The sequence below is a fragment of the Ammospiza caudacuta genome, chromosome 10 (genome assembly GCF_027887145.1).
Source record: "Ammospiza caudacuta isolate bAmmCau1 chromosome 10, bAmmCau1.pri, whole genome shotgun sequence".
Taxonomy (NCBI): domain Eukaryota; kingdom Metazoa; phylum Chordata; class Aves; order Passeriformes; family Passerellidae; genus Ammospiza; species Ammospiza caudacuta.
The window spans coordinates 28029256-28039220 of record NC_080602.1 but is presented as its reverse complement, the minus strand read 5'-3'; the positions used below and the strand labels follow the sequence as shown (position 1 = coordinate 28039220).

The 9965-nt window shown below is 64.9% G+C and overlaps 1 protein-coding gene across 1 annotated transcript; it reads left to right on the top strand.

The window, feature by feature from the left end:
- Positions 1 to 374: 374 nt before the first annotated feature.
- FES (FES proto-oncogene, tyrosine kinase) lies at positions 375 to 9328 on the top strand. Its single transcript, XM_058811167.1, has 20 exons — positions 375 to 691; positions 3586 to 3675; positions 4366 to 4611; positions 4701 to 4874; positions 4943 to 5039; positions 5400 to 5583; positions 5734 to 5871; positions 5981 to 6100; positions 6177 to 6299; positions 6367 to 6553; positions 6635 to 6712; positions 6905 to 7114; positions 7211 to 7333; positions 7535 to 7588; positions 7709 to 7827; positions 8027 to 8121; positions 8213 to 8336; positions 8446 to 8603; positions 8777 to 8899; positions 9054 to 9328. Exons 1-20 carry the CDS (start codon positions 611 to 613, stop codon positions 9194 to 9196), a joined length of 2667 nt encoding a protein of 888 aa, XP_058667150.1. The 5' UTR covers positions 375 to 610; the 3' UTR covers positions 9197 to 9328.
- Positions 9329 to 9965: the final 637 nt, after the last annotated feature.

Here is a 9965-nt window from a genome sequence, read left to right as displayed (position 1 = left end):
ACGCTCACCAAGTTCACGCTCGTGCTGTATGGGACGGCCACCGAGTCCCCCAGCCTCTCCAACCAGCTGGAGAGCAGTGGCTGCAAGACCCTGACCCCCAGCCAGACCTGTGTGGGTAAGTGTGGGGACAGCAGGGGGGGAACGCAGGTGCGGGAGCCCCCAGCTGACCCTGCCTGTCCCACAGTCTGCGAGGAGGGGTACTACCTGCACCAGAAGAGCTGCCTGAAGCGCTGCCCTCCCGGCTTCGCACCCGGCGTCCAGAGCACGCACTACAACCTGGAGAACAGCGTGGAGCCCATTGCACCCCACCTCTGCCTGCCCTGCCACCCCTCCTGTGCCACCTGTGCGGGACCTGGCCCCAACCAGTGCCTCACCTGTCCTGCGCACTCCCACTTCAGCAGCCTGGACTTCTCCTGCTCCCACCAGACCCAGAGCAGCCGTGCGTCCCCTGCCCTGGCAGATGGCGAAGGACCAGCTGAGGCCCCCCCTCCGGTCAACTTGCCTGTCCTCATCGCCAGCCTCAGCTGCATCCTCATTGTCATCATCTTTGTCACCATCTTCTTGGTGCTGCAAGCACGCTCAGGCTTCAGCCTGCGGGGTGTGAAGGTGTATGCCCTGGACAGCGGGATCATCTCCTACAAGGGGCTCCCCTCCGACATCTGGCAGGAGGAGGGTCCTTCTGAGTCGGACGGTGAGGATTATGAGGCCCACAGCGAGAGGACTGCCTTCATCAGAGACCAAAGTGCCCTTTGATGAGCCTTCCTGCCCCTCCCTCCTCACTGCCCAGCACTGCAGGCCTGGGGCAGGTGAGGCTGAGGGGCCCTGGACTCTGCCCCTGTCCCCTTCCTGCACTGCAGCAGCCTGGGGCTCCCACCCACTGGCACCATCCCTCAGCCCTAGTCTGGGTGGCCAGGCATGGTCCCGCAGGCACCATCCCCAGCACAGCACCGTCCCAGTCTTGCACCATCTCTCCTGGCCCTGCGTCCATCCTGTGCCCCATGCCGGGGTGTTTGGTGGCAGTGGGGCTCAACGCTTCCTGGCCCTGCAATGGCAGCAGTGTCTCCCCTGCTGGCTGTATGGCTGCTGCTTGGGATCTTGTGAGTTCTGCAGGATGGGCAGCGTGTGAAATCCCTGGGTTGCCATGGCTCAAGGTGGGCTGGCTGTGGCAGGGCTGAGCCCAGCCTGTGTCACAGCATCCCGCTGCCGCTCCCACCCTCAGCCCGTGCGGGGCTGCGTCCCAGGCTCAGTTCATTGTGTCCCAGCTCCCTGCCGCCTCCCCTGGGCCTGTCTGCTTCCACCCGTGCCCTTCGACAGCAATAATGGCCAGGCCTCAGCTGCTGCTGTCCACTGCCTCCCCATCCCACCGCCGCTGCCTGCAGCGGGTAGGAGCCCTGGCACCGGGGAGCATCAGGCTGGGCACCGCCTGACCCTGTGCCCATGGCACAGCCCACAGCCTGGGCAGGGACCCCTCGCACAGTCCCTGCTTTGGGGGGCTGCCTTGGGCCCCTTGTGTTCTGCCCCTGGGGAGGGCTGTAGGTGCTGCTGGCTGGGACCGTCAGGTAGCGCCAGTGCCAGCACTGCCCCAGCTCTGCCTGCGTCCTGCCTGTGCTGGGCAGTGCCCAGCATTCCTGCAGCCCTAGCCCCCCGACGTGCCTTGCCCCCACTTGGTGACAATCTGTTCTGCTCCCCGCTGGAGCCCTTCCCCTTGCTGCCCCTTCCCCGTGGGCTGGGGGGCAGTGCCACGCGCCCCTTTGCCATCCGCCGCCGCACACCGGGGCCAGCCGTGGATGGAGTCGCTGGCCAGGGGCCACAGGACTATTTTTCTATAACAACTTTTTGGTGCACAGTAATTTTTTCTTGTAATTTAATCGGCCAGGAGCTGCCTCCTGAGCCTGTTTTTAATTTAATGGATGTGGATATAACGCTAGAGAGACTGAGTTATTAAATGTTCAGAACTATGCAAACCAGCTCCGCTGCCTGTGCTCTATGTGCCGTGGGTGCCCGGCTGGGGCAGTGGCCTGGCCGTGGAGACTGTGGGCCTCAGGGGCACCCAGATCTGCTCTGCAGGTGGGCTGGAGCCCGCAGACCTTCCCCCGGGCCAGGCACTGCCCTTCCCTGGCTGTGGGCAGGAAATGTGGTGGGGACGGGCAGGGGATGTCCCTTGCATGAGCTGCTTATGGGGACGGGCATCGAGGGCAGTTAATTCAGAAACGGGCTGTGTGGGTGTGTGCGTGTGAAAAGCCTGGGGACTTAGCACCCCTTTCCCACAGCACAAGGCTCAGTCCCTTCACCACAGCCTGGGCCCTGGCTGCAGCCCCCGTGTCTAGCACCACCCTGGTGCAGGAATGTCCTGGCTGGACCTGGGACCCACTCGTGCTGTGGCCAAGCTGCAGACACAGCCGACCGCAGCCTCACCGAGCCCCACAAAAGAGCCTGTTGTGGCTGTGCTCCATGGCAGAGGCGGCTCCTCTCTGCGGAGGCGCTCGGCCTCGCTGCGCCTGGGCCGCGGCGGCTTCCTGTGGTCAGGAGCGAGGTCCCCGTGGCAGGCACAGCCTGCAGCGCGCTCACCCTGCTCTTCCTTTTCTCCCTAGGCGGGGCTGGGGCCGGGCAGCAATCTGCCTTCCAGAGAGAGCTGCTGCCCTTGCGGTCAGACGCAGAGCCGCCCAGCCCTGGCCGCCCAGGAGCAGCCTGGCCAGGCGGGGAGGGGATGCTGGAGGGATGGTGGTGGTGGGAGAAGCAGTACGGTGGCAGCCCTTCCTTGGGGCTGCTCCAGCACGTGGCCACCCCACATTGCTCTGCTGTAGGAAGGCGAGTCAGCAAAGCTCCCGGCTGACGCGTTTTTTCCCTGACTTCCTCTAAAAGTGGAATCGGCCCGGCAATGTCCTGCAGGTGACATAGAAACTCCTCTGGCGCCGGAGCCTCCCTGGCAATCACGGGAGGCCCAACAGCCAGGCGGTGGCTAGGCTGAGCTGAGTGGAGCTGACTGTGCCGTGCCACTGGGCAGTGGCAGTGGTGGTGGCAGCTGCCAGGGCTGGGCAGAGCTGCCGTGGCACCAGGGAAGCCCTTGGAAGGGGAGGTGCCCAGTGTGGTCCTGGCTCTGTGGATGAAGGCTGGCAGCAAGGGCTGGGGCATAGCACTCTGCGTGTCTGTCAGTGGATGCTCTGTCCTGCAGCCCTTCCCTGTCACAACGGCCAGGCTTGGGGATGGTGACAGAGTGGCCACAGTTCAGTGGGGCTACACAGAGTCCTCAGGACCCCCCAGGTCCTGCAGTCTCTTGGAGACACAGGGACATGGAGTGGGGCTGGGAGCCAGGCAGGACCAGGCACAGCTGAGGGGCTTTGCTGGGTGGGACTGGTGCTGAGCGAAGGCTCCACAGGAGCAGGGGAGCCCTTGGTTACAGGGCTGGACCTGCTGGTGTCAGGCCCTGGTGGGAGGCAGCTGGGAGGTGTGGCGGGGCTGGGAACTGCCTAGCTGCAGCAGAACTGTGTGCTGGCTGCTGGTGTGGGGACTGGCAGGGAGGGCAGGAAGCGCAGGAAATCTCGCAATGGCTGTATGGTCAGCACTGGGTTTCCTGTTCCTCCCCAGGAGCCGGAGCTGCGCCGGGTCCAGACCGCGTCAGCCCCGGCCCCAGCAGGACGCCAGCAGCAGCCTCACAACGAAGACCCAACACCAAATGTAGGTCGGAAGCACTGTGCCCTGGTGAGGTACTAGCAGAGATGGGGACTCCTTTGAAAGGCTGGGGGTAGGTCTTGGTGAGGTCAAGGGCCGTGCCAGGAGACATCCTGCGCTGCACAGGGAGGTGCCCCAGCACTCTCCTGCTCCTGTTGCGCTCTTGTTTCAGAGCAGGGCGTCCGGGGACTGCCACTGGGATCAGTTTAACTCCCAGTGGCCTTACTGGCGTCCTGCATGCTGGAACATATCCAGGTTCCGCACCTTTCTCTGCGGCTCAGCACCCTCCTCAGCTTCTGCTGGCTTCCCACCAGTGCCCCAGCCCCAGGGAGCTCCCACACCGTGGGCATAGGGGTGGGAAAGGGCAGGACAGGACTGCAGCTGCCAGAGAGGAGGGGCTGGTGCTGCCCTTGGGGAGCAGTCTGTGCATGGCAGAGGTGACACTGCTGTCCATGGCTCCACACTTCCTCCTTCTCAGCACCATCCCCACAGGCCCCAGCTCCCACAGAGCTTGGAGCACTCATCCTGCTGCTTTGAATAGGCTTTGCAGGGCTGTTCGCAGTGGGTGGGGAGGGCCATCTCTGCTGCACAGACCAGATGATGGGCTAGGAGGGTGTGAAATGCAAAGGCCCCCGGCCGCTGGCGCAGGCAGTGCAGGGTGGCAGCCGTGGCTCAGGCTGTCCCGGTGCCCCACAGTCCCCCCGGCTGCACAGCGGTGCCATGGGCTTTGGGCCGGAGCTGTGGTGCCCGCAGGGGCACAGCGCGCTGCTGCGGCTGCAGGATGGGGAGCTGCGCCTCCTGGAGCTGATGAGGAAGTGGATGTCACAGCGGGCCAAGAGTGACCGCGAGTATGCAGGGATGCTGCACCACATGTTCTCCCAGCTGGAAAAGCAGGAGAGCACTTGGCAGCTCCATGGCAACCACGGTGGTCACATCGAGAAGGTAGGGATGCCTCAGAGCAGGATGGCGCCCTACAGAGCCCGAGAGGTGCTGCAGGATCTCCACGCCATCCCTGACTCCCTTTCCTGCAGTCCTGGTGGGTGCTGGTGAGCCGGACAGAGACGCTGAGCCAGATCCTGCGGCGGCACGCGGAGGAGCTGGCAGCGGGGCCGCTGGCCAAGCTGAGCCTGCTCATCCGCGACAAGCAGCAGCTGCGCAGAGCCTTCAGCGAGCAGTGGCAGCAGCTCAGCCAGGACTACAGCCGGGTACGTTGGAGCCAGCAGGGGAACAGCGGAATGTGCTGGACCCGCTCCCTGACTGTGTCCCTCTCCAGACGACGCAGCAGGAGATGGAGAAGCTGAAGGCACAGTACCGCAGCCTAGCCCGTGACAGTGCCCAGGCCAAGCGCAAGTACCAGGAGGCCAGCAAAGGTGCCAACCTAGCCCCTGTCCCCTGCGTGACCTCCCAGCTTCCCTTATGGGTCAGGGATGGCTGGAGCACCCTGCACTCCGTGAAAACTACAGCCCAGCCTGGAGCGGGTGGGGGTTCTGGGGTTGGGCAGCATAGAGGAGAGCGCAGCCTGGCCCCCAGGAAGCCAGGCAGAAGCCTGGGGGCCTTGGGACACTACGCTGTGGGTCAGGGGCATCTCTGTGTCACAGTGTGACCACCCCAGGCTCGGTTCCTCTGCCTGCCCTGGGACCCTCTCCCAGCCCCCACCCTGTGACCCCTGCCCCGCTGTTGGGGCAGGTGGTGTGCTGGTGGTTGGGGTTTTCCACAGCCTCTCTCCACAGACAAGGAGCGCGACAAGGCAAAGGAGAAGTATGTGCGCAGCCTCTGGAAGCTCCATGCCCTCCACAATCAGTATGTGCTGGCTGTGCAGGCGGCCGCACTGCACCACCAGCATCACTACCAGCGGGTGCTGCCCAGCCTGCATCAATCCCTCTACGGTCTGCAGCAGGAGATGATCCTCGTCCTGTAAGAGCCCTGCCTGCCCCGCTGCCCATCCCGTGCCCCACTGCCCACCCTGTGCTGCACTGCCCATCCTGTGCCCTGCTGCCACCCTGCACCCCACTCCCACCCCCTGGGCATGCCCACGGCCCCCCAGAACCAGCAGTGCTCCCACAGAAAGGAGATCCTCAGCGAGTACTGCAGCATCAGCAGCCTGGTACAGGAGGATCTTTTGGCCATTCACCAGGAGATTGCCAGTGCCATCCAGGCCATCGACCCTGCCACTGAGTACAGCAGCTTCATCCAGAGCCACCAGTATGGCTCCACACAGCCGCAGCCTCTCTGCTGGGTATGGCCCTGCTGCCTCTGGCTGGCAGCGGCCAGCACGGGCAAGTGGAGGCACAGCTGTCCTGGGTGCCCACAGGTACGAATCTGAGATGCCACCAGCTGTGTCCTTTGATGAGAGCCTGCTGGAGGACACAGAAAACCTGGTGCCAGGGGAGCTGCAGTTGAATGAGCTGACCCTTGAAAGTGTCCAGCACTGGTGAGTGGGGCTAGCTGTGGGCAGGGGCAGGTGAGGGACAGGGGCCAAGCCCGCTGTCGGCACACATCTCTTGCAGCCTGACATCGGTTGAGGAGGAGTTGGTGGCCGCCACAGAGGCCGTGAGTATCAAGGAGCAGCAGATGCAGGAGCTGAAGACAGAGATCCACGACGAGGAGCAGGGCCGGAGCCCCGGGGAGCGGTGAGGTGCAGCAGAGGGGGGCGAGGGGCCCGGGCAGCGGGTGCTGACCGTGCCCTCCCCTCGCCAGGGTGCACCTGTTGGGCAGGCGGCAGGGGCTGCACGAGGCGCGGCAGCAGCTCGAGGGTTGCCTGTGTGCCCAGGCCAAGCTGCGGGCGCAGCGGGACCTGCTGGCCAGCAAGCTGGCAGAGCTGGGCGCCAGGGAGCCCCTGCCTGCCCTGCCTCTGCCGGAGGACCGGCAGTCCGTCTCCTCCACGGTGAGTCGGCCTCGCCTCCTGCGCTCCGGGAGCTGCAGGGATGGGCTGCACAGCTGGTGCACAGCCCGTGCCTCCTTCCAGGAGCAGGAGCGGAGCGGGGCCAGCGCGCTGGAGACCCTCAAGAACCACATCACGGGCATCTTCAGCCCAAAGTACTCGGTGAGTCCCTGGGTGCCTCCCGCCACCCTGCTCTCTGGCCAGCTGCCTTGATGAGCCTGTCCTCTCCCTTGCTTCAGCACCTCCAGATTCTGCTCCCACCTGCCCTGGGCACAGCTTCCAGACACTCCTGCTGCCCCACCTCTGGCACAAGTCAGGAGTGTGCATGGCTGGGCTCACCTTGTCTCCTTCCAGCTGCCACCCCCCGTGCCCCTCATCCCAGACGTGCAGAAGCCGCTGTGCCAGCAGGTCTGGTACCACGGGGCCATCCCACGTTCGGAGGTGCAGGAGCTGCTGACCTGCCCTGGGGACTTCCTGGTGCGGGAGAGCCAGGGCAAGCAGGAGTACGTGCTCAGCGTGCTGTGGGATGGGCAGCCCCGGCACTTCATCATCCAGGCTGTGGGAGTGAGTGACCACGAGCAAGGGGGATGGCTGGGGTGGCCTTGCGTGGCCAGGCACAGGTTCCTGCCCATCACAACCTCCTGGCCTCCCTCCCTGCAGAACATGTTTCGGCTGGAGGGTGACAGCTTCCCCACCATTCCGCTGCTGATCCAGAACCTCCTGCAGAGCCAGCAGCCCATCACCCGCAAGAGTGGCATTGTCCTGGCCAGGGCTGTGCCCAGGGTGAGACAGGCAGTGGGGAGGAGGATGGGGCCCCCTGCGCAGGGGCAGCTCTGCCTGGCCCTTTCTCCTCTTGATGGCTGGGCTGAGGGCCACAGGCATGCTTCTTCAGGTAGACAGGGGAACCTGGACCTGGGCTCTGCCTGAGGGGGCCTGCAGGGGTCTGTGGGCCAGGAGCAGCTCACGGGTGTCTGTTTGCTGCAGGACAAATGGGTGCTGAACCACGAGGACGTGCTGCTGGGGGAGCGCATTGGTCGGGTGAGATGGGGTGCTGTGGGGTCTGCAGGAGGGCAGGGCTGTCCTCACAGGTCTGCAGGAGGACAAGGGTTGCCTTGGGCCGCACGGTGAGCTGAGCCTAGTGCACCTGTGTCTCGGAAGGGTAACTTTGGGGAAGTGTTCAGCGGACGCCTGCGTGCTGACAACTCTCCCGTTGCTGTGAAATCCTGCCGGGAAACCCTTCCGCCTGAGCTCAAGGCCAAGTTCCTGCAGGAAGCCAGGTCCGTGCGGCTTTGGGCTTCTCCTGTCACATCTGTCCACTCTTGGAGCTGTTGGACAGTGCTGGGACTGCAGCACCCTCGTGCTGAGGGCTGTGTCCCCAGGCTGGCTGGGCACAGTGCCCTGGCGATGGCAGCGGGTGGCTTGTGCCCGGAGCAGCCAGGCCCCCCTACACTCACAGTGCCATCCTTGTCCCCACAGGATTCTCAAGCAGTACAGGCACCCCAACATTGTGCGGCTCATCGGCGTCTGCACGCAGAAACAGCCCATTTACATCGTCATGGAGCTGGTGCAGGGTGAGCACCCGTCCCCGCGCTCCCACGCACCCGCGCCTGGGTGAGCTGCCAGCGCTGCCTGGCACCCACCGCCTCTGCAATCTGGGCACAGGGGGGGACTTCCTGACCTTCCTGCGCAGTGAGGGTCCACACCTCCGCGTGAAGGAGCTGGTCAAGATGACAGAGAATGCTGCTGCCGGCATGGAGTACCTGGAGAGCAAGCACTGCATCCACAGGTGGGCCCTGGCAGCACGGGGAGCCCTGGGATCCTCACCACCCCATCCCGTGCCAGGTGGAGCCCCAGGGACAGCTGGGCACACGGCTGATTGCCTGGGGCTGTCTCAGGGACCTGGCTGCTCGCAACTGCCTGGTGACGGAGAGGAACACCCTGAAGATCAGTGATTTTGGGATGTCACGGGAGGAGGAGGATGGCATCTACGCCGCCACAGGGGGAATGAAGCAAATCCCTGTCAAGTGGACGGCCCCTGAAGCACTCAATTATGGTACAGGATGGAGCCAGGCATGGCCTGGCACCCCGCAGCTGGCACTATCCCACTCCCACACACCTGGTCCTGGGGAGGGAGGCAGGGACCCTGAGCACCTCAGCCCTCAGGAGCATGGGCATGACTGGGCCCATGCTCCTGCCAACAGCATTTGTCCTGCCCCATGTCCCCAGGCCGATACAGCTCAGAGAGTGATGTCTGGAGCTTTGGCATCCTGCTGTGGGAAGCCTTCAGCCTGGGTGCCGTCCCCTATGCCAACCTCAGCAACCAGCAGACACGGGAGGCAGTGGAGCGTGGTAGGGGACACGGCTGGGGCTGGCTCCTGAGAGCCACCATGAGCTGTGGGTCCAGCACTGTGGGGCTGTGCCTGTGGGATGGGCCGGACACATCCCACAGTGGGACGTGGGGTGTGAGGGGCCGGTGATCCACATCCCCATCCCTGTTGCCCAGGTTTGCGGCTGGACCCTCCCGAGCAGTGCCCTGAGGAGGTGTACCAGCTGATGCAGCGCTGCTGGGAGTATGACCCCCACAAGCGGCCCAACTTCTGCACCATCCACCAGGACCTCGTCGCCATCCGCAAGAGGCAGCGGTGACAGGGAGCACCAGGGGCCCTGGATCCATCCCACGGCACTGCTGGGGACACAGCAGAGCCCTGTCTGGGCAGTGGGTACTGAGGGGTAGCTGTGTGGTGCTTGAGCCCCAGGGCAGGGGCTCCTGCATACTTCAGGGTGGGATATGGCAGCCACAGCTCCTGCCCGGCTTCGTCTTGTACAATAAACACACGAGCTCTGCAGCTGTGCTTCTAGGAGCTGTGAGGGGACACGGACTTGTACTGCACTGGGACGTGGCACTGGGATGAGACACTGTAATGGTGCACCAGGACGGGTCACTGTGCCAGGGCACGCGGTGCACCAGCATGGGGTACCGAAATGAAGTTACCAGAATGGGGTCCACTTAGACAGGAACGGCGTGGGGGAGTACTGAGACAGGGCACTGGGACAGAGGGCTGGAACGGGACCCTGGGTCAGGGCACCGGGACAGGGATCAAAGACGGGGCACCGGGATGGGGCACACCGGGACAGGGTACCGGGATGGGGCACCGGGATGGGGCAGACGGGGTTGGGCACACCGGTACAGGGTACCGGGAGGGCACCGGCATCTGAACTCGGCTGCGGGGTTGGGGGCGGCTGCTCCCGCGGGCCGGGCTGTGCGGTGCCGGCCGGTTCGGTGCCGCCCCCGCGTGGCCCGGCCGGTTCGGTGCCGGCCGGTTCGGTGCCGCCCCCGCGGGCCGGGCCGTGCCGTGCCGTGCCGGCCGGTTCGGTGCCGCCCCCGCGTGGCCCGGCCGGTTCGGTGCCGGCCGGT